At 37.7% G+C, this 25,153-nt stretch overlaps 2 protein-coding genes across 2 annotated transcripts; one reads left to right on the top strand and one right to left on the bottom strand.

Annotated features, from left to right (window-relative positions):
• Positions 1 to 2,016: 2,016 nt before the first annotated feature.
• LOC132563983 (mucin-2-like) lies at positions 2,017 to 3,312 on the bottom strand. The gene is made up of 2 exons (XM_060228736.1): positions 2,670 to 3,312; positions 2,017 to 2,423 (listed from the first exon to the last, which is right to left on the bottom strand). The coding sequence occupies exons 1-2, from the start codon at positions 3,310 to 3,312 to the stop codon at positions 2,017 to 2,019; spliced, it is 1,050 nt and encodes a 349-aa protein (XP_060084719.1).
• A 7,735-nt stretch (positions 3,313 to 11,047) lies between these two features.
• Positions 11,048 to 24,608, top strand: LOC132563974 (uncharacterized). Its single transcript, XM_060228726.1, has 6 exons — positions 11,048 to 11,356; positions 14,183 to 15,180; positions 17,799 to 17,938; positions 19,330 to 19,564; positions 20,251 to 20,507; positions 20,709 to 24,608. Exons 1-6 carry the CDS (start codon positions 11,132 to 11,134, stop codon positions 22,628 to 22,630), a joined length of 3,777 nt encoding a protein of 1,258 aa, XP_060084709.1. The 5' UTR covers positions 11,048 to 11,131; the 3' UTR covers positions 22,631 to 24,608.
• The last annotated feature ends 545 nt before the right edge of the window (positions 24,609 to 25,153 follow it).

Raw genomic sequence — 25,153 nt, 5'->3', positions numbered from 1 at the left:
TTGTACGTTGTCTACGGATGTCGTTATGTCTTGTACGTGTCCTCGGGTGTCGTTATGTCTTGTACGTGTCTACGGATGTCGTTATGTCTTGTATGTGTCCTCGGGTGCCGTTATGTCTTGTACGTTGTCTACGGATGTCGTTATGTCTTGTACGTGTCTACGGATGTCGTTATGTCTTGTACGTGTCTACGGATGTCGTTATGTCTTGTACGTTGTAGAAATTCCATATTTAGATATTATACAGGGATGTAATGCGAAGAAATTTCAACTTTAACAAAACTTGACGACTTTTGATTCTGAACCTTTCTTGCATCTTTTCGAAACGTTTTTTAGTTTCTGTTCATTTTTGTCGTTATGTCATACCCGGTCTTGGCTTCGACCCAGTCCAGGATTATAATAAATGTTATATTTCTCAGAAAGAAACAATTAAATAAACTTCAAATTTTCTTTCAATATACTTGTAAATGTTTACATCAGGGACATTCGTCTCTGTTTATATCGGCGATTTGCATTTTTCAGGACATGAAAACTCGAATACAGCACTCAAATATGAAATTGTAATGAACTCATTCAAAGTACTGAATTATGCAAAAAGTGTAAGTATATATAGGTCACTGAAGTCTACACAGTACAGGGATACTGAAACATATTGCCCGAGTGTAGGAGTAAGGCTTGAACATTTTGTATTTATGAGTTATACGTGAAACATTTTTGGATATGGAAGCATTTTTGAATCTTGGAGGCATTTTAAACGCCTTACCACGAAAGCTGTTTTTTATCATCCTGACATTATGACGTTGTGATATGGACAAACGTGTCCATCGGTGATTTAATTTACACCAACAAATGGAAAAAAAAGGAAGAAATAGTTACAGAAACCAAAACCATTTTTTTTACACAGAAACTGTTCACATAGTTTATCCATGCGCGTGTACCACAAGATTGACGTGGGAATTATGTTTTCTGATTGGCTGGTTGTTTCTGTGACCAGTGTTACATCAGCACATGTAACATCATATAAAACGCTAACTGAAACAAACATCAGGAATAGCTGTAGCAACATCGGAGAGACTTCTCTTCCCAATGTTGGAAAAACCTATAGGTAAGTGTACATCGAATTTCCAATAATTTGTTTAATTAAAGTGTGATAAACCTTGTCGCAAAATAATATAAAATTACAATTGGAGTTTAGAAGCACTCTTACCATGTTCCTCGTGTGTTGTATATCAAATAAAGTAACTCAAACGAAGTGTTAAAACCCAATAAGATAGAACATAGTTTTGGTGCTTTGCTTTCCGAATAAAAAAAGGATAAAGCAACGAAGAAACTAACTAACGTTTCATAACTTAACTTTTAGTCTTCTTTTCTACTTACAGTATAAAAATCAACAAATGTTTGATTTGTAAATGTTGCCACGTATCCGTATCACGCACTCCTTGTCCGTGTTAGGTGTTACGAACTGTAGTATACAGATAATAAAACATCCACGTATGAACTGTTCCAATTCTTTAGCTTGAACATGAACATGTCCAGGGTACGATCAGCAACTCTTTCCAGGTGTATACCAACGTTAACTTGCCAGGTGGTTAAACGTGAAGGGGATATGAACTATGTTCCCAATTGTAGTGAGAGAGACATATTCGATCATCTTACTTTTTACAGCAATAAAGAACGCTTCGTTTTTATAAATAACCTGTAGTCCTTTACACATCTTATTGTGAATTTATTCGCTCTATCGTTTTGATCAAATCATGTTGTTTCGATTTCTCGCTTACAAACTGTTCTAAGAGCAATGTTGATTATCTTATTCCCACGCTTGCAAATGAAATACACACGTATAACTGTCACTACTTCCCACCATCGGAATGCAAGGCAATCTACCAAACACGCACAACCGTAGTCCACAGCCTTTCCGGAATACTGGGAAATCTAGTCTAGTTTTCCTTTCTCGATATTTCTAGAAATTGTTACTATCTATTGAAACATATTCTTAGTACGGGAAAGAGTAACACGATTTCATAAAGGCGACATCGTATTTATAGCTTGTCCCGCTGTGCGATACCGCGGGAGAATGGCTTGTTGGTTGTTGGATGGTAGAGCAGGAGAATCGCATATAGGATGTTGGGCGGTACCGCAGGAGAATGGCTTGTTGGTTGTTGGGCAGAACCGCGGGAGAATGGCCTGTTCAGGGGCGTAGCTAGCCAAGCAGAAATGTGTAAGCCCAGGCGAGGGGTCTGGGGGCCGCCTAGGCCCCAAGAGGGTCCAGAGCAGGGCCCTGGTGTGGGATCGGGGGGTTGGGGAGGCAGGGGGGGGGGCAATGTCCATGACGATTTCCTTATCTTGGTTACATGTACCTTCGGTCTTTGATGTGTCACTTTTATTGTGGTCACTCGATTCGACTTTATTTCGTTTGAAAATTTGCTCTTTAACAACATTTTAATCGGAAACGTTAAAATGATAGTAAGAAGTAGGATAGTATGACGTGTATAAAGTTCCGGAAAGCAATGCACTAGGCCTAGTTTTTAAAGTTTTCTATTTCTATTTTTTTTTTATTTATCAAAAATATAAGATATTTATTTTCAACCTTAGTTTTGTAATTTTGTCCGACATACTCTATGCATGGATTTTTTTATGTGTAAGCCCGGGCTTTTTCTTTCTATGGAAGCTACGCCCCTGCTGTTGGTTGTTGGGCGGTATCGAGGGAGAATCGCTTGTTGGTTGTTGGGCGGTACCGCAGGAGAATCGCTTGTTGATTGTGGGCGGTATCGCTTGTTGGTTGTTGGTCGGTACCGGGAGAATCTCTTTTTGGGAGAATCGCTTGTTGTTTGGTAGTCTGGTTGTTGGGCAGTGACTTGTTTGTTGGGCGCGGGAGAATCGCTTGTTGGTTGTTGGGCGGTACCGCGGGAGAATCGCTTGTTGGTTGTTGGTCGGTACCGCGGGAGAATCGCTTGTTGGTTGTTGGTCGGTACCGCGGGAGAATCGCTTGTTGGTAGTTGGGCAGTACCGCGGGAGAATCGCTTGTTGCTTATTGGTGGGTACCGCGGGAGAATCGCTTGTTGGTAGTAGGGCGATACCGCGGGAGAATGGCTTGCTGGGTGTTGGGCGGTACCGCGAGAGAATGACCTGTTTTTTGTTGGGCGGTACCGCGGGATAACCGCTTGTTGGTAGTAGGGCGGTACCGCGGGATAACCGCTTGTTGGTAGTTGGGTGGTACTGCGGGAAAATGGCTTGCTGGGTGTTGGGCGGTACAGCGGGAGAAAGGCTTGTTGGTTTTTTTTGGCTTGTTGCTTGATTCAGTTGGTTCATAACCATGATTGTAATGTCAAACAATTTCTTGTTTAAAATAAAAGAGACAAAATGCACACAATGTGCTTCCAGCGAAAAGATATTTAGGAAGGTATCTTACAATGTTGAAGTTTGAAGTTTTTGAAGAACAAAAAGTAGGAATAGCGTTAAAACTCGTATTATTTACAATTGTTGTGATAATATAAGTAGTAAGTGGTACTCTAAAATTCAGATTCTGTAAGCAGGTGCAACAAACAAAACAAAGCCCAGTATACATTGTTTCTTGTCAAATAAACATTCCCCCCAACCCATCCCTTCACCCCATCCCTTCACCCTAACCCTCCCAACCTCCCAAATACTTATTTTCCGTAGTATACATATTTATTTTCTATTTCAAGGTAGCATAAACAAATGATATTCCAACGTACCAACACAATCAGCAATATCCTCTGTACATAGAAACTGTGGCGGCAAGTTCTAAAATCAACTCCATCTCGTGATTGTGACGACAAGGCTTGACATACTTTTATATACGTTTTTCAAACTATTTTGTCGACGATTAGATTATTTCATTCGTCATTGAGAGCTTTAAGATATCGCAGAATTTCGTTTTCTTGTCGGAATATTAGTTTTACGATCTTTCAAACTTTTTAGACGTAATCGTCCTTGAATCTGACATTCGGGATAGGACGATGGTCACCCACATGACCGCATGGTCGAGCCCGGTTATGTTTCCCTTTCGAAAAAAGGTAAACGAAATAAAATTGTTTGTGTTCGATGTTTTCTGTCCGTCAACAATTATACAAGAAAAAAATTATTTTCATTTGCCAATATGATATATCACAAATCGTTGCGGAAACCTTATGACAAAAATGCTCAATGCGTCCAACACAGAGAATTGCGGTTTATGAATTATTAAGCAGTTCATCTATTATTGGTCACGACATATGACGGTGTGGTAATCGGATATACAGAAACGTGACAATACATTGTGGCTTAAAATGTCATTAAGGGACTTGAATCCACACAACTCTCCTTACAATAACGTCATCACATCTACCGGCTGATCACGTTTCACAGCTTGGTTAAACAGAATTCTAGCTATTAAGATTAGGTTCATTACCGGCTTACATCTATAGTCATCAATAACAGAACGGTTCCTGTCTGTAATTTGTGAGGTGGGTGGGGTTGGGGGAGAGGGGGAGGGAGCAAAATTAGGTACTGATATCACCTTTTCAAGTATTTTTCCCCAAATACACCTTTATATTCTCACTGGAAAAAAGCGTTTTACCTAACCATGTTGTTACACCGTTTTGGATGTTTTTCTTTTCTGATATTTGATTAGTTCGATCACGTTTGAGAGGTAGTTCCAAGTTTGTGTTTTTTTAATTATTGCTATTATTACAAGTTAACTGGTAAGAAGCATTTGTATATCACTGTATCGTTAATGTCTAACTCCCTGGCGTTTTATCATCTGTTTCCAAGACATCAGTAGATTTTTGTTTTGTGTTGTTGTAATGATTCAAATGGATACTTACAATACTTAGCCCATTTATTCTATGTTCAAGAAGCATCTTGTAACATCAATAATTAATGTCAATATCATTTTTATATGATTAACATTATATTCTAGTAATACTGATTTTTTTTAATCAAAGTAAGCTCATCATCAGTTATTTGATAGTTTTCCACGTGAAACAAATGGTTATCTAATGGGGGTAACCCCAGAAGCTTTAAATGGAATTTTATAGCTTTCATTTCGCCAAGTACACCTTGTACAATGTCCGCGTGTCAGATCAGTTGTGCTGTCGCTGCTACGATCATTAACATATTATTCCAATGGGACTCGTATAGCTGTAGTCTAAATTATTCTGAAGTTCTATCGACTTTAGAACGTTAGAATAATCTTTGGACTGCCTTTGTCCATTCAATGTGTTATTAGAGGTATGATATCCATACGTGACCGACATAATCTACAATACAAATGAGAACGTACAATACATTTATAAGATGTGCGAAAATGCTAAAGATCCGAAAAAAAACCTTTTTATCAGTGCATACCTGATCCTGTATACGTACCAGAGTTACTTCCCTTCGTTTAAATTGATAATTTTACATGTATTCTAAAATATGCTTTTGTTAATTCAAGATGTGTATTTTCTGTAATTTGTTTTGTATTTACATGTCTAAGTATTATGAAAAAGGCGATTCATAGTTGCTATAACTTTTGTCCAATCTATTTGGAACATTTTGCAATATATTTGTCATTTACGTTTGGTGGGCTACTAGTTTTCATATGAAATATGTTTAGTTACTTGTATATGTTATGTGTAATACCTATCCATCTTGCAGAAAGTATCACATTTATTGTCAGCACGTGGGTTTATATTTATCCACGTGATAACTTATCTTTCATGGTAGGACAAACATTTGTACAATAACTATGTAACTATGATGAATACATAAGATAGTAATTTTCAGTACAGGTATTAGTTAGTGGATTGTCAGCTAAATAAAAACAAGATTGGACAATTAAAATCACGAGCTTAGATAAAGATATATATATCTAAGTCCCATTTAAATAAGGGATGATAGTACGCTGAGTATGGGAAGGTTTTATCTGATGACGAACGCATCTCACGGTATTAATGTATAGATAGATAGAAGTGCCCCACCCCTATTGTGCTAAAATAATATCCAACTCAATCTGTAAATATGTGATATTCGGTGCAGGAGCTGGATACAACCACGTCCGTTGGCCTGGCTTTGAGTACAGAAAAACATTGTGTTTCAGTTAAACTTACGATTACCTCAGGAAGAGACGAATTACCGATATGGTTGTGAGAACCAATTACGAAACATTGATGTTCTGTCCTTTTCTAGTTAGGAAAAATACAGGTTTTAGTAGAATGTATCTATTATGGGTTGGGAAAAGCAATACAAATGCTTAAAAGTGACATATTAATCAAAAGAAATTTACTTTTATGATAATTGTCTCCCCTAGTCTACATTCCACAAAACTTCAAAACATGATATTGTATGGTCCATTTTACAGTTGTACATAAAAATGTGGTTGACCAGATGTAAAGGATACATAAGTTGACCTTGAGGTTGACCCAGATGTATGTGATACTGAGGGTGACCTTGAGGTTGACCCAGATGTATATGATACTGAGGTTGACCAGGCGTATATCATACTGAGGTTGACCTTTAGGTTGACCCAGATGAATATGATACTGATCTTGACCCAGATGTATATGATACTGAGGTTGACCTTGAGGTTGACCCAGATGTATATGTCCCTATAGTTGATATGATATTGAGGTTGACCAAGATGTATATGATACTGAGTTTGACTTTGAGATTGACCCATATGTATATGATACTGAGGTTGACTTTTAGGTTGACCCAGATGAATATGATACTGAGGTTGACCTTGGGGTTGACCTTGGGGTTGACCCAGATGTATGTGATACTGAGGTTGATATGGTATTGAGGTTGACCCCGAAGTTGAACAAGATGTACATGACCCTGTGGTTGACCAAGCTGTATTTGATGTTGAGGCTGACCCTGTGGTTGACCCTGAGGATGACCTCAGTGTACATAACCCTCGAGGTTGACTCCAATCTATATAATCTATATATCATGTAGTTTAAAACAAATATGTAAACTTATCTAGAGAGACTATTTCAACGTCTATCCCTGTCTAATATGGCCATGAGTGCGACTGCAATTTATTCATCATGGCGACACTTTCAACTATGCCTTATCACTATCTCGATAACATGGAGCAGTAATCTTTGTAACAATATGATTACTGTCGGACAATTCAATTGTTCTTAGTACAGCATAACTTCACTTGGATAAAATGAACGAATAAAAACTTTAGCAATTAATACTCTGTAGTTAACGTTAATTACACAAATTCAATGTAAATTTCAGAATTTATCGCATTTTCGTTGTTTTACGGTGATATGAATGCAGTAGGATACCAACATGTTCTAAATATAACCATTAAAAGCAAGAAATTGTAGTCAGATCCCAAATTATTTAACGAATAAATTTCCGACTATCCGAATTTCCGATATCCTGATGACATCATGTCACAATGACGTCATTCGTACAACCATTGCCTACATTGTAATTCCTTGCTCAGTGAAAGTTGATTAATGAAACGTTAAAATGTGAACTGATTTCAAAACATTTCTGTTCTGGTTGTCAAAATATGAAACTATTATAATAAACATATCTATTTCAGTTGACTGATATAGAAAGAGTAGGCTATGTAAACTCAGTCCGATATCGACCCGACCGACACGTCACGATATAGCTGTGCGTTAATGGGTTTAAATACACAACGTTCTGTCTGAAACAACCAGGTAGATATATTTAGCAACGGAGTGTGACTCTCGGTAAATTCAAAACGTGCAGACCGACAGAAAGGCTGACAAAAATATCCGCGTGAAGTCACGACTTGGCCCTGGAGCGAAATCAGTCGAGCGTAACACACAGCGCCAAACTATACCGTATGTTCTACTACCTAGTATAGTATACAGGTATATTATGGTATATCGAAAGCAATATCTTATACAATTCATTGTTAATGATATCACCGAGATGGTTAATTAGGCTCCATGGATGTGCGTCAAGACATGCACACATGGAGAAGATGTTTGTATCAGCTGATCAGTATAATTTATCAATGAATATTTGTACTAGATGGCCAGTGTCGATTTATGTCAAACTGGATACACGTGGAACTCGGTTGGAAATTTCACACAATAGGTAAGTTTCTCTTGGAAGATTATTTCCTTGGGAATTTTGTCTTTAGCTATCTTTTATTTAACATGGTTGTATTTGATAGATCGATGAATGAATCAAGGTGTCTTGATTTCAGCTTCTATAACCCGGTTATACCATCAGTAAACAAACTTTGATAAATATCATCGGAATTACATGGTTATTGATAGAAATCGTATCACGAAGTTGCGTCTCAACCTCTGTTGCTTAATAATACTTATTCGACGTGGGCATGTATTCGTGTTAACTCCTGTTATCGCTGGATAATAGAAAGAAGTTGTACTGTAAGGGTTGAGGGCAATACAGTGTATTGTAAGATGATGGTATTGTATAGGGTTATAATGACTCTAGAGGAAAGGACTATATAACTGTTGTATTGTGTGGGAATTCATGTAATAGTAGAGAAAGTGATGGAGTGGGGATTGATGAGGGCAATACAGTGTACTGTAAGATGATGGTATTGTATAGGGTTATAATGACTCTAGAGGAAAGGACTATATAACTGTTGTATTGTGTGGGAATTCATGTAATAGTAGAGAAAGTGATGGAGAACGGATTGATGATGGTGTTTGTTATGTATGGGTATTAAATATGACAGAAGAGGGAAATTATTGTATTTTGGGGGGCTTTATATGAAGAACAGGAAAAATATGATGGAGTGGAGATTGATGAGGGCAATACAATGTGTAGTCGGGTGTTTGTTATGTATGGGTATTAAAGGAAAATATGATGGGGTAGGTATGATGAGGGCGATATTATGTGTCTGTAGTCGGGTGAATGTATTGTATGGGTATTAATATGACAGAAGAGGGAAATGATTGTATTGTAATGGAATTTATATGAAAGAACGGGGATAGGAATTGATGAGGGCGACAAAATGTGGAATCCGACATGTATTACAATCGAAAGTGAATTATTAAGCCCTTTTGCTACAAAAGGTGAAAATCGATGAGGGCGATAAAATGTGAAGTCGGGTAATTGTGCGGATTGGTATTAATATGATAGATGGGGGAAATGTGATGGGGTAGGGATTGATGAGGGCGTTACCATGTCAAGTCGGGTGATTGTACTGTATGGGTATTAGTATGGTAGATGGGGGAAATATGATGCGGTAGGGATTGACGAGGGCGTTACAATGTCAAGTCGGGTGATTGTACTGTATGGGAATATATGACAGAAGAGGGAAATTATTGTAATGTATGGGGATTTTTATGACAGTAGCGAAAAACTATGACGGGGTAGAAATTTATGAGGGCGATACAACGTGTAGCTGAGTGATTGTATTGTACGGGGATTTATAGACCATTAGGGAAAATATAGGTAGGAATTGATGAGAGCAATACAATGTGTAAATGGGTGATTGCATTGCATTACAGAAGAGGGAACTTTCTTTATTATATAGGGATTTAAATGAAGGGGGTGGGGGTTAGGAATTGATGAGAGCGACACAATATGGGGTCAGACGTGTATTACTTACTCTTATTAAACCATTTGCTACCAATGCTGTAAGTTGACTTACTGCTTCTTTTCGTTATGTCAGAGAAATGCTTATGATAAGCTGCAGTTTTCATGACGTATACAGCATTATTCATCTTCTGGATTCGTTTAATGGCTCAGTGTTGGGTTTTCTTTTTCTTTATTCACTTAAATTCTTAAATTGACTATCAAAAATAAATTGGTCAACATTATTATATTGCACTGGTGGAAAATATACTCCTATATTACATGGTATGCAAACACACAAAACTAACAATGCTGTCCTTTTTATATTGTAATTTAATATGTGTACGTAGTGTCACACATGTATATATATTATCTAATTAATTTATCTAATTTCCGGTTGTTTATTTGATAAAGACAGTCGTATATGTTGCAGGGCCCGAAGGTAAAGTTCGCTGTTAACGGGGAGTCAAATTGAAACAAACCTGGATATAACAGCGTGCCGGAAATAAACGGTTTTACATTTATAATCTTATGTACATTCATTTTCATAATATGACATCCATCGTTAAATGTTCAATCTACTCTGGACATATGAGAAAACTGATGAACGTGCTAAACGTGATTTTTGTCTTTTTAAGTTGACAACGTTAACATCACGTCCTAATAAAATTACTGTTATATTCGTTATACATCTATAATAAGCCTTCGGGTAATTTAATCAAAGTTGGATGTTGCGGTCCACTATTGAAAGGTCTGTATTGGTTCTTTGAATAACGTAACCTCCACTTTTCTCTTCTCTTATCAATTTCATGTTGACATGATTGTATTGACAAAATATCAAGTACTTCGTTTTTTATAATTCTGAAAACTAAACACGAAGAGTGGGTAAATTGGAAGTATATTTCGAGTACTTACTAATTCACTTTATTTGTCAAAATAATGGTTACCAATCTCATTATTGACAAACGCGTAACACATTCAACTCAGTGTTCTTGCCCCCTTCCTCCCGGTTCCCGCCTTGAAGTGTTCTTGATTTCTTGTCACGGTTTTCAAAAGTTTCCAAATCTGAGAAAGGATAGTTCCACTACATAATCATCGTTCAATTTAACGTGCCTGAGTTCATTGTAAAATCTAGCCTTTTTATCTTAGTTACACCTTCTTAAATTAATACTGGAGTAATTAAAGTAAACTGCGAAATAAACCAAAAAAATGGTTTAAAGTAAAAATCTACGTAAATTTCTGGATAAGAGTAAGGTTATTTATATAATATATATACCTGTGAATTGTATTGTCTTGCGAATATATTACATTATGATAATCAGTTTGTCGAAATGATTCATCTATCTGATGTGACGTAAACACTATGTCTATATTCTGGAGATCTATCGAGTTAATGGGTCTCAATGACATGCATTCCGGGCGTCTTGTTTATTTCGTTGCGCTCGGCTGAATAGCTGACCTTTTAGGTCAAATAACAGCGCCGTCTGGCGACCTAAATCTGAAAATACACATTCTGAATGGAGTAAACCCTGGAATTGTACGGTGTTTATGGAGAGTTTACGGATCAGAATGAGAGATAAATTTATTTCTCGTATGCTGTACAATGAACACAGATGATGTGAAGATTGCAGGATCCAAATTATCCCTGTTATTAGGCGTTAAAGAGCACATAGAATGCTTGTTTGGGGTGCGTGTGGTCTTGCCACCGAATCATGAGAACTTCCTGATTGGTAGGCCTAACATCGACAATGATGTTTGTGAGGAATCTTACCGTGCGACAATTCTTTTGTCGTCAGAGACTTCATCGGAAAATGTTCAAAAGGCGAAAGTAAGTAAAGAAACAACTAACGGAGAAGCTGTAGTTGTAAATATCTTTGGGCGAAGATCTTGGAAGAGGGGACGTAATTTCCACACTAAGGCGATTCTAAACGAGATACAAATGATCCGGATAGACTATATTGAGTTCTTAATTACAACATTACGTCGAACACGACGATAAGACTATTTTACATGTTTTACAATACGGATACAATAATTATCTGTACATGTTCTTTTTCTTAGCTGTTGAATGGTTTAACTACTACACATCATGTATTCAACCAGGAAGTTGACTTTCATGAAGTCTCATAATAGGGGGAAAATGTAATATCACTGTTGACGCTGTATTATCGTTCCAGTTTTTGAACTGGTGTCAACATTATATAACAGAATTCTGAAGTATTGTTAATATCAAGCAATGTACAGTGTATCTCCAGTTTTGCAATATTAACCCAAGCCAGATATCAATCTCGGAACAGTTACGATCTATTCTGAGTCCGCGGATGTGTCAATATTGCGTGTTAGTAGGTTACTATAGTAAATTATTGAATTAATTATGTAAGTTGAAAACAATTTAATGTGTTCGTATAGAGGCCTGATATAGCACATATTTAAACGCTATCATGTTCGCAAAAAAGTTTCGTTTCGAAAAAGGACTTGCATCACACGTCCCAGTTTCGACGTATTTGTCAGATTTAAAGAAAATATGTTATATATAGTTATTATGATTGCTCATAATGTGTATTTATTTCAACGTACTTGAACTTAGTAATACTGTCACAATGTCGGTTGTTTAAGACGAAGAAGGAATAAGCAGTAAATATAGACGTTCTGCTTGAGTGAGTTCTCCCCTAGTGTGTATTATACTAAAATTGTGTGGGTGCACCTGATTCATGGTTCAAATTCGTAATCATTTATATGACCAGTCAATATGAACAACAGACAAGTACTACATTGTGGATGACAAGTATTTCGTACCCAGTCATAACGATCACAATGTCGGAGAAACGCGTGGGTAATACTTTCGTGTAAAGGGAGAGGAAGCTACTTTACTGCGTATCAAGTTTGTTTGAAGTACTAAGTTTTGAGGATTTTACACTGTTGTACTTGGTGGCCTGTACTACGAACTAAGACCTTTCTAGGTCCGTATCTGTACGTTAAATTCAATATAGCTGAGACGGATATTGATAGGTAAGTACAGTGTATATAACATCTACGTATATTTGAAGAACACATGGTCACTGTTATTAAAAATTTAACTCAGACGTGTCGACATGTTGTGAAAAAATTCGTTCATATTGACGGTGAACTATATAACTATATAGGTACAATGTAGTTGTGTAATGTACTGGTCTCCTGGTCGAATAGAGAGATAGAGTTATTGAACCTTTCTATATTTCCCATATAAAAGTTTTTCGGAAGAGAGTCATGGACTTATTTCACAAATATATAGGAGGCTAGGACTGCCAGAAACGTGTTCTTTTAAAAGGAACACAAAACCATGAAATAACCCAAGAAGTGATGATGGACGCATTATGCTATGGCTTTGCGTTCCAATAGTTCCTCTGATTTGATTAAAATCGTTTCACATTTAAGTGTGACGATAGACTGATGAGTCTTGCGAGTCGCATTTATGTGAGCAATGACTGTAATGTTGTGCTGGATTTGTTATCAGTCTTCCTACATTTTATCAGCCCTACCACCTGGTCTTGTCCCATATCTACATATTTATGACACCGAGGTTCAAGGAATGTATGTTGCTTTTAGATGCCCTTCCCTACTATTTATCAAGATAAGACAGTAACTGTTGACCAAGCGGGCCCCTCTGCTGTGTATCAATTTTTATCGACACTTAAACGTCCTATTATAAGTCACGACGTATCTTAATTTATTGAAGGGAATTCACTTTATTCGAACTTCCCTGTTTGACACACACACGTATACATTTGTAATGTACCGATAAAACGTATATATAAGAAAGATACACCATCATTCAGTAGTTTCCAAAGGTTGACCAGTGCAAATAGGTTGCAGTAATCCGGTCATGTTGAAATAACCATCAGTGTATACTTATATATATCCTCAAAGCTGGATTGAGCTAGAACTTGCCGTTGTCTCTCTGTAGACACAGTTGTACCTACACGTACTTAGAACCAAGCTATATAATGCATATCAATCATTACAACGCTGTCGTGGCGCCAGCAGGTAATTGTCGTTTTACGAGGTATATTTATAATATTTGCTATCAGTACAGTACATGACACAAATATATAGTGTAGAATTCAATGTTTTATTGCAATGTATGTATCTTTTCTAGGTAAAAAAGTTTTAATATAGATCGTGAATCAGTACACCACAAGTACTGTTTATGTTCGTTCCCAGAGATAAATAAGCAGTCATCAGAATTAATCATAGATACGCGTACGTTAAATTTTGGACGTGCCTAACAGTACACAAATTAAATTGACATTTTCTGAATTTCCTTTGATTAAAAATCAAATTTACTTCAAACTGTGTACAAGTTAAGAGTCTACATTAATGTGAACTGCATATTAAATTATATTTGCAGATACGTGATGAACTACACGCTGTATTACACGTCATGCAGACATAACCTTTATCCATTTAGTATTGTGTCTTGAGTTGTCGACAGATGTAACATTTATATAGATATACTGTGGTAGATTTACTGGATTTTTCCAGTGAGATGTATAATGTAAGCATATACAATCGGAGTGTGGGCCTATCCATGGTACTTTTTTGGACTTTTAATGATATGGTCAATTTATATATATGTGCTTTGAACTTTTAATGTCATTAATTTTGTTTATTTTAGAACTATATTTCATCACTGACTTCTGAAGGAGAGGAGAGGGCCACATTTACGATTAGTTTAACTGGATCTCAATTAACAATGTTGATAGAAAATCGGGACTCGATAGAGCAGTGTTCCCAGGCCGTACTGGAGCTCGATCGAGAAACCAATATACTTCGTGTCTATGGAAAAGTAGACAATGTCAGATCCGCCGAGTTAATGATAAACATGATGCTGAATAAAGGTGTAGTCGATTCTTCACTGAACCTTAGAAACACAGGGGAGAAATGCGACGAAAATGATGAAAATGACCATGTTTTAGCGAAAAAGGATTCTGAAGAAAATAGGACACAGTGTACACCAGAAATGCAGACATTGCAAGATTCCACTGATGATGATGAAAATGTGTATTGTGAAAATGTGCAAATCCTTACGAGTGAAGATGATTCGAGTTTGCAAACTGACAGCGAACCAGCATGTCATTCCTTTGTGGATTTTTCTGATGGTATCTTAAAACGAGGTTGTGATTCCGTTCCAACACGTGATTTAGACGATGTTAGTGATTTGACTGTCGATACGACAATATCAAAAGATGACTTAAAAACGCAATCAGACGCACACCACATCGAAAAACAATTAACGCACCTCAATTTATCTAGTCCTCACACCGAACTCAAGAGCTCTTCTGACGAAGAGGTAGAAAAGCTCCACAGTGGTGTAGAATATGGCGGGAAGGTGGAGTTTGCCTTAAAGTTGGGCTATACAGAAATTCAATTGAAAACTGTGATAAAAAAATTAGGCCATGAAGCAAGTGAGAATGAAATTTTATTAGAACTTATAAAATTGGGAAAATGTGTAATTCCGGATGAGGAATCTAGACTTGATCCATTAGATAGTGACTTTGGATTAAAAGCACCTGTGTCTCCACACCACAGCACTCCCGATCACATAGGACGGGAATTGGAGTTCGTCGACAAATTCAGACCTGTTGTCATTGACGGCAGCAATGTGGCCATGAGGTAGGTCCAAATAAAGACGGTCACCAAGTACTGGTGGCCATTGAGTAAGTACGATACCGTTGGTATCGCTTTTCACTGGATAAGGACCATTTTTTTATTTATTGTCACTGGGAAAAGATTGTTTGTATTGGTAGTCTTGGGGGTTAGGACCTTAGGTATTTGTTAAAGGGCAAGGACCGATGAAAGTTGTGGTTGTCATGGAGTTAGGACCGTTGTTTTTGGTAGTCAAGGGTATAGGACTGTTGTTATAGGTAGTCATGGGTTAGGACGGTATCGTTGGTATTAATACCGGTAGGCATGGGCTAAACACCATGGCTTGTAGTAGTTTTGACGAACATTTCGTAACCGACAGTAAAGTAGAGAAAGTTTCTTTGTAAACTTCAGGTATTTAGATCCCCATTGCATTGCCCTTTTCAACTAACTGTATTAGGCGCATAGCATGTTTTTTTTTATCTATTTCGGTTGGTCAAAGTAATTTTCTTTTCGTTCACTAGTAAATAGTAGTAAATGACGTATTGTCCCAGTTTTAAAGAGATGAAGTAAATCCATCTTCATATGGAAAAAGGGTAAATGTTGTATTTGAATAAATTTGTTGTGTATTGGTATGCATGGCGAACCTACGAATAGGTAGTACAAACCAGTGTAGTTACTAGGTATGTTGATAACCCTGAAGGAAAATTGGATTATGGATGCTGAGTCTCCGTGTTCTGTCGGATGTTTATGTCGATATTAGGGATATCTAGTATCGCCAGATTTCTTGTTTACTCTAATACTAGATAAAACGTTTAATTAAAATATACCGGAAATATGTAAATATTGTGAGTAATAAGGTGTGCCCAGTCGACTCCAGCTTGTCAGGTGTAGACGTGTTTGTCGCTGTTATGAAGGAGTCGTACCTGTTACATCCTGTCACCAGAGAAAAACACAGTGTTTATTCTTGAATAAACAGCATTCAACACTGAAGTGCATTTCAGGAATACTCGGTCTTGACCATATTTATAGGTACACAAAACGTTTTTGATGAACACGCTTACTTAACTCAGTCTCCAACTGTAAATGGATCTTAGAACAGTACAACTGGACTGACGTCATATAATTATAGAATAAACATGAGTTAAAGTACGACCCTGAATTGCAGGGTAACAGGTTTTAAATGGAAATATTATTAGGTTCACGTATTTACAAAATTATTACGTGTAACATCTATGCCCTTAGACATGGGGACAATTGTAAACTACAAGAAATAATCGCTATTAGCCCATACAAGCACCAACTTTTCACCGTTGGTTCAACTATACTGCACGTATACACAACAGTTGGTTCGAGCGGAATCGCTACACGTGTGTCAATACCACAAGATAACCGAGTTAGTGTAGATGGATAGCAGTTGTAGATTTATAGGAGTAAAATAGGATTTCAGTAGAAGTAGGTAAAAGTTGGTAGTTGGTACAAGATAGCTTTGGTTCGAGCAGGTACATATGGATAGGTACAGGATGATAGGAGCTAGTTCGAATAGAAACCTTTAAAAAACACCACTTTAGGAAGTTATTCGGAGAACATCGTACAACATTTTTGATGATAGTTATGCAGCGATAAGTGGATTTATTAAAAGTAGAAATTTTACACTGAAAGAGGAAAAATGCCCTTCAGATTTTTACGGGGTTTAACATCCTCAATATAGTCATGGATCCAAGAGAGGAAAAGAAAAATATCAAGATCCCGAGTGTTCCATGGAAACAAAGATCTATTTTGGTCTCTTCAATTTTCCCCTTAGTAAAAAACACAGAGGAAAACCCACGATTCTGCTGGTGATCCACATTTGATCGCCTTCTAGAAACACTGCTGAATCCAGCAGACATTGTTCGTGGGCAATCGGATGTCCACTAAACCAATGAGAAGCTAGCAAAATAAAGATAGAAGCAGTATTAGAAAGGACTTATATATCGCACTTTAAATTCACTGGTTAGATCATGATCAAACCAGATCGAATTTTCACACCTCCCACTTATTGACGTAGTAAACCTGTTGGATCAACGCCCACGCCCAATGTGACAATCAACTAAAACACGTAAGGTTGAATGCATGGTATCCTACCTTTTCGTTATGGCCTCGCTTGTTTACATGGGCGTTTTGCTTAATCACATCTTAGATTACAATTCATCTAATACCCCCACATAATCTTAATATTATCGATGAAATAATTGTCAGATATTAGGCTGGCACGCCCGTCTCAGTCTATTGTAGGAATATACATTTGATGTGTAAGAATCGAAGTGATGGGCGTACCCCTTCTGAAAACGTAACGAAAGGGGATACGTTTCCCCGGTCTCTTTGGCAAGTGTTCCATATGCCGTTTTAAGCAAAGTACAGTGTATACTAGTCCGAACAATAAAACGAATTTTAAATATCAAATAATTAATCATGAATATAAATTTGAAGACAAACATTTTCGAACAAAATGCATACATGTAAGTGAAATATGACTATCCACTGAAACAAAAGAGATATACTTCGTTTTACAGTCTTGGAGTTTCAGTTGCAGAATAGACTCCAAGAATATAATTCCCTCGTCTGATGAGCGCGTAATAATCACAAAGTTTTTTTTTTATTTTTTGTAGTCATGGAAACAAGGAAGTGTTCTCATGTCGAGGTATTGAATTGGCAGTGGAGTGGTTTCGAATGCGGGGGCACAAAGATATCACAGTGTTTGTGCCACAGTGGCGCAAGGAAACGTCACGACCGGACTCCAAAATCAGAGGTAGATATTCCCTCTACAGTCGATCATAGTTTACAGGGTTATTGAACCATACAAGGTGACTCTTCTTCGACTGATTTAATTAGTTAAACTGCACTAAATAGTATGGTAATGCCTATCGTGATAAATAATTTGGTATTTAGATGACTTATTTGCATACATGCGGTATGATATACATTATTGAGGAGGCGGTGTTTGCGAAATATTTCCAGGGACAATATGATACAGTCATGTGTTTGTACAGTGTCATGCGATTATCTATTGACTTAAGTTTTTCTCTCCCTACATTTGTGAAAAGACTGTACAAAGGACACAATCGAATGACACCATTCAACACAAATCAGGTATAATTATAATATATTGGCAAACGAGAAATCAACTTTATCTTACAACTGTTTCGACCTGATGACTGGAGACAAAGTGTTGAATATCAAAACATGTCTAAATTCATGTTAAACAATTACAGCAGGTATGTAACCACCTCGGAATTCAGACGTGACTAACACCGCAACACCACTGACCGTATATTTGATTCTCCTCACTGGTGTACAAACCGATGTTGTTGGGCGTATCTCGTTTATCGGCTACGTGTGCCCAGTAACAAACATGGAAGAGATCACTTACCTTTCCATCGTATATAAACTAGAACACGATATACATTTTGACATATCTTGTACGAAAAAATGGTGCAAAATTAACGATCCTTATTGGTATTCTCATATTGTGTTAAGATAAAAAAAAATCTTGTGTATTTTTTACCATACCATTAACAGAGCGTTTTTACATTTACAATGATCTTTGCTATGGTTTAATATAAGCATTAGATCATCTTTATCATCTTTCTGCATCACGATATGTCTAAATATAATTGTGTGAACGATTTTCACATCTCTGTATATAGTTACAGACAAGCCATGCTTTCACTACATCCCGAGTAACTATTTACTTCCCCGTAAATAACCCACTTATTGTGATGGAAAATTCCCATATATCATCACTAACGTATGAACAAGTCTTCTGATTATCCGACTCTCATTTACAATATTAAAGAAAATGTAATATCAGACTTAATATAAATTGTCGGTGTGAATTTCTTTCTATTTAAAGATTTTGTTTATGTCTCTGAGTACTGTATATTATAGTGGATAGCATAACATACATACAATAAAATAATATGTGTTTTTTTTCTTCAAATTCCGATTAATAACTATTAAAGAATTACTAGGACCAGAAGTGCTTGATAGTAGGGTTTGGATGACATCAGTGCTGTCGGATAGGTGGGTATGGGGTTTTAAGAAAGCAAGATAATGTTTACTATTGTATGATGAGGGCGTCCATGAATTCGGGAAGAGAATGAAAGGATAAATATTTTCATGATATTTCACTTTGTACAGATCAAGATATTCTTATTCATCTGGAAAAAGAAAAGGTGTTGGTGTTCACGCCGGCCAGACGAATTGGTGGGAAACGTGTCGTCTGCTACGATGATCGTTACATTCTCAAACTAGCTGCAGAAACAGGAGGCATTGTGGTTTCCAATGACAATTATAGGGACCTTCTCAACGAGAATCCAGAGTACAAAAAAGTTGTAGAGGAACGACTTCTCATGTACTCTTTCGTCAATGACAGGTACGGAATTCACTCAAGATTTTTATTTTGAGCTAGTCAGCTTCCAAAAACACAACCGAATGTGCATGTCCAGACCGTTCCCACACATTTGATTGAAATTTCAGCGATCGTACATTAATTTCAGCATGGATTTTGATTGTGAATATTAACATTGTAGATCAAGCCAACCGCCGAAAAGCTTCGAAATTTTAATAAATTACAATTTTAGGAAAATCATGAAATACCCTAACACTTCAAGTATAAGAAAGTTATCGATCACTTCCTTGATGTCGTCAGTGTTCCTCATACAACAACTGCCCCCTCCCCAACCCCAAATTGTTGAAATTCGCAGCTTGTGCTACCAGTTTTCGTGCACTCTCCCATATACATAGGTTGTTAGGAGACCACTGTAACCCCAGTTTCAAAGGGCATTGGGAAACATTGATCAGATAATTTAAATAGGATATTTCAAAAACACACGCAGTTAATTTGAAAATAATCCTACATAGTTACCCTATTACGCGGTTTAGTGCTTTTGTACTATGTTGGAATACTGGTAGCCAATCATATTGCAATTTACACAATATATAACTTCCATTGATACTCATTTCTTGTCTTGCGTTTTCTTAGATTTCATTAGAAATACACTATATTATAGCATATATGTTTGTTAAAGATGTGTATTTACCGCCGCTATCCTGTAATAGGTTCATGCCTCCAGATGATCCACTTGGTAGACACGGACCTAGTCTGGACAACTTCCTGAGTCGTGAACCAACGGTCCCGCTGTCTTTGCCACCGGTCTGTCCATACGGCATTAAGAAGTGTACATATGGCAACAAGTGCAAGTTCTACCACCCAGAGCGAGGAAATAATCCTCAGAAATCTGTCACAGATATAATGGCTGAACAGACTAAACAGAAGATGCAAGATCTGATGGAGAGAGGGAGCAAAAACGCGGAAGGTATAAAATTAATATTTCGTTATTTAATTTCATTATTTTTTATACAACAACAAAAGGAAATATATTTGACTTGCACATAATGGTGACCAATAACATGCACACTGTGCAATTTTTTAACTCTTACTTGACACAACGCTTTTTTTAAATTTTACATTGATCATATAGCTGCAGATTTGAAACGGTATGTTTTGATATTTTCAGGCGATAAAAAGAAAGTGCTCGTCCGAAAGCAGCAATTGAAGCAAAAGATGTCTTTGCAGCGAACAAGCTCTCTAGCTCCTGTTGATCCTGTAGGTATCGGGTCTCCCCCCGACTTCAGGGACTTGGCCGCGGATAATCCACCAGCACAGAAGGTAGAACAGACAAGTCACAGCGCGGAAAAGACTGAAAAATGGAAATCGTACGATGATAAGCTCACGGGTTATAGGAAAAAAATGGAACAAGCAGAACAAGAAGAAAAGCAGAAGCAAGAGGAAAGCGTCTCTTCAGACGCAGAGTCGTCTACTATGAAGATGGCACCGACGAGCGAATCCTTACATGCGTCATTAACAACCAGTGACCAAATCAATTCCCGGTCGTCTTCGCCGCTACAAAGAGGTAGTCCTACACAACCCATAAAACCACAAGAACAGTTTCTGAGTGGGCATCTCCTTTTGGCAAAGAAGCTTTCGGACGAGGCCGCAGACAAAAAAGCACGACAGAAAGTTCCGGAGGAGCGTGACCTCACCAGGACACCTCCCACAGAATTAAAACAGTCACGTGCTGCTCTACATCGGTGTAACTCTCCTCTAGCCCAGTACAGTCAGCCACAACCGCAAAACCAAATTTTGTCGCACCAGATGTTGTCCGCTGAGCAGCAGCCACAACCTCGTCATCAAAAACTTAGCCGGCAAATGTCGTTCCAGGGAGCAACTGATCCTCGAACGCATCGCCATCTACATCAACAGTTGTCGTATGACCCACGATACGCAAGTCAACAGGCGAACCAGAGACGACAGCAACCTATTCAAGGGAGACAACAAGGATTTTACGATGTACGTGGGTCAGAAAATTTTGGTAATGTTGGTGCAGGCGCCATTGACTCTGGAATGATGCACCATATGCAGAATATTCAGCAGGACACCAGAGGATGTAACGAACCTTTCTTTTCTGGAATTAGTGGGAGACATTTAAATGTTGAGCATGCTACACTAGCCAGAATGCAGAGCGCTCCGGAAGTTCCTCAACTTAGGAGTGCAGCTGCAGCTGCACCAATCGAGAAAATGGCTCGTCAAAACAGCATTTCAGACACACAATTACATAATATAGGTGGGGATATGGAACAAACTGACTATAATTTTTGCGAATTCCAAGGTTCAAGAGCAGACTTCCAGCAAGGAGAAGGGTTTTCCTCTAGTTACGTTGCACGCGGCCCCGGATATGAAGTTCATCAACAGCCGGTATCGCATCAATTCAACCGAGGATATACCCACGGTGCTCCGACATATCCACATAGTCAGACTTACACACAGCCACAAAAACATCATGCTGGAAACACCACTTGGTCTTTCAGCGACAGAGGTTTTGCTCCTGGACAAATTAAACAACCTGCACTTTTTCCAGGATTTCTTCGAAATACACCACACCAGCAATCTCGTTCGTTTCAATTGGTGCAGCCTCGGCCTTCCCAAGCCAAGGAACAAGATCCCAATTTTCGTACGGGAATCCTCACAAAACGTGAAGACGACATCTGGGGACCATCTGTGGTTTCTTCTACTTCGTCGTCCACAGGGTTCTGTTCTCAAAATTATACTCCAGGTGAAAATCGCTATGGTGACATTCCAAGAAGCCAGTCAGGGATAGCCTCTCAAGTTTCCAATCAAAACCGAGGCCTCATTGGCCAATCTAACCTGCCAGCGAATAGTCAAAGCGCTTGCCATAGTCAATCGGCGGCGGAAACATCTAGGACGTCTTCGCCAATGTTTGTCGAGGATGCACCAATACCTCATAGTGACTCCCGTTACAGCGTATACTTCCACCTTTGTGGACTGTTCCCAGAACAGAAAGTTAGGACTGTCATGAACCAACACCCAGATCTGACTGATGGGCAGGAACTATGTGCTTACATCATCGGGGCGAAATGAGTGGACATGTCGACCCATTAACAGTGCTTTTGTGGGTGCGACTGAAAAGATTACGCTTTTACACCAGCGAGAGTAACGAGAGAGTGTAGTCAGATATTGAAAATGGTATGAAAATCGCTGAACAGTTATGCGTTGATTGTGGTAAATATCACACAATGTTACGAACATCCTTTACTATATTGAAGTAGTTAGTCTTTTTCGGACAATATTTTGCGGTACGTGAAGAGTTTATTTTCAATTAATTAAGCGCTTTTAGTTTATTTCTAATTTTAAGATTGTAATTACGAACATTATCAAAGGACATTTACGATTAACTACAGTTTCATCTTCTATATACAAATATATTTCAGTTATGTAATATTCAAAAGAATCTTTAATCAGAAGTCATTATAGCCTAGCGATAGGACAGGAAAACTCATCCGCCCTACATCAATACTCCATCGAACATATTGTTCTCGTTAAGAAACCAGACAAATCGGTAGGGTAACTGATGAACATGTTATACTTATGCGATTATGTAGCTATGTATTGCATGCTTAGGAGGAAATAGAATACGTCTTTAATTGTTGAAATACGTTCTTTCACAATGCTGGAATCAGTATTACAAGAGCGACAGTTACAAAAGTATCAATGCAATTTAGGATGATCTATCAGGGGAGACAGAAACTAGTGTAATGCTTACGTGAAGTTAGGGACATCATATAGAAGACAGGTACGAACATCAAACTTGGGTAGAACTTCGGGACGTCATCCATCAATAAGAGACATGGGAGACACACTTGAAGTATGACCAAGTTGGTCCTTTAAGTATTACATGCACTTTTATATTTCCTGCATTTCTTATATTAAGAATTTTAATTTTCCCTTAAACGCATTGCTGGCGTCAAATTGTATCATTGTGTTCTCCATCCAGTACTATGAAACTATTATACATAGGCAAATCGTTGTATCATGTTTTGTAAACTAGTTTTTCTCAAGCAAGACATCAGATAATGAAGCGTTATACTAAATAATACAGTCCTTTAAAATTGATTGTGATATAGCACTATTGGTAGAGTTCGGGTCTTCGGAACCTAGTGGGGACTATTTGGGTAGCTGAGGCAGCGCGTTTGTCAAAATAAGGTACATTGACTGTTGCGTTAGATTAATGGAAGTGCCAACGTGCGTTTGAGTTAGTGTTGTGAGAAAGAGTATGATGGAAGGTTGTGCCAAAAGATGAAGATACGATTATAGGGAACGGAATATGATTCTAAGATTAACTCTAGGGGTAAACAAAACCTTATCACATGACTTCCACACCAAATAAGATCGTTGTTTTCTATCATGTGGTTGTTATACACATTACTTCAGCAGTAAGCTGGAGTGATATATTGATTAATGTAGTACCACATGGTACGAGAATTCTTCTAAATCTCCTCAACGTTTGACAGCTTTTAATGTCTGTAGAAAGGTATGTGAAACGTTGAAGTGAATCTGAAGAATTGTAATAAGGTTTTAAAATTGAACGTCATCAAAAGGTTTTGATACGTCGTCAAATGTTTGATACAAATACAGTGTCATGTCAAGTCACCAGTTAGGTGAACAGTAATTAGTACCTCTTTTTGAGGCAATATATTTTTATGAGTATCATACGTGTATTGTTTTAGGTATTTGTGTGGAATAACTATAATTCACATGTTGTAACCGAGCTGTCTGTTCGTCACACACTGTACACAATGGATTTTTGTAAAGTGAAAATTTTTCCTGATTTTGGTCAATTTTCTTATGTGAAAATATTCCACATTAAGGAAAATCATTAAACAACCAGTCATTTTCACTCCACGAACTTGTCCTCTTGGACGGTGAATCCCCTTTTCTGTACTTTACGGCCCTGGCTGTTGTCTCCTAGACACTGTCTTTGGACGTAACCTTCGGTATTGTTCTACTGTTGTACTCGAATATTCTGCTTATGGCGAAATATTAAAGGGTTGACAATTAAGATATTTTGTGTTTTTGTGCTATTTAATTCCATACATATTTCTAATATCCTACTTTGGAGGCGCAGTTATATATTTATAGATTCTTAACGATTTCCTGCTATATGTACGTTGTGTCAAAAGTCCAGTAATACACAACCCATAATGTGGCTATGAATGACGAGACGAAACAATAGGGAAAGATCTCGTGGACGGTATAGAATGATTCTTGGAACACAACCAGTAGAAGATTTGAGTATGATGTTAGTTTCGATGACCACGCGGTCACCTTTATCAGAAACCTTTCCATCGCGTAAAGTACGTAAGTCAGTGCTAGTACGCTTCACACTGGTCATTTTTCTGATGAAGGTGACCATGTAGTCATAGAAATGTCACAATCGAATTTTCTACTGGCTGTGTTGTAGGAACTTTTTCATTCTATCGACATTACCAACATGAAGAAAATGTCCCGAGAAATGTGACCTCCAAACAAACTTAATAACAATGAATGAGGAGACAAAACTTAGACAAGGATATCCTTGACCCCTTCTCAAACTCGAATAGCAAT

This window comes from Ylistrum balloti, unplaced genomic scaffold, assembly GCF_031769215.1.
Source record: "Ylistrum balloti isolate Yb309-2 unplaced genomic scaffold, AGI_CSIRO_Ybal_v1 Utg371944, whole genome shotgun sequence".
In the NCBI taxonomy this organism is placed as follows: Eukaryota; Metazoa; Mollusca; class Bivalvia; order Pectinida; family Pectinidae; genus Ylistrum; species Ylistrum balloti.
This window is presented reverse-complemented; position numbering and strand designations above follow the sequence as displayed.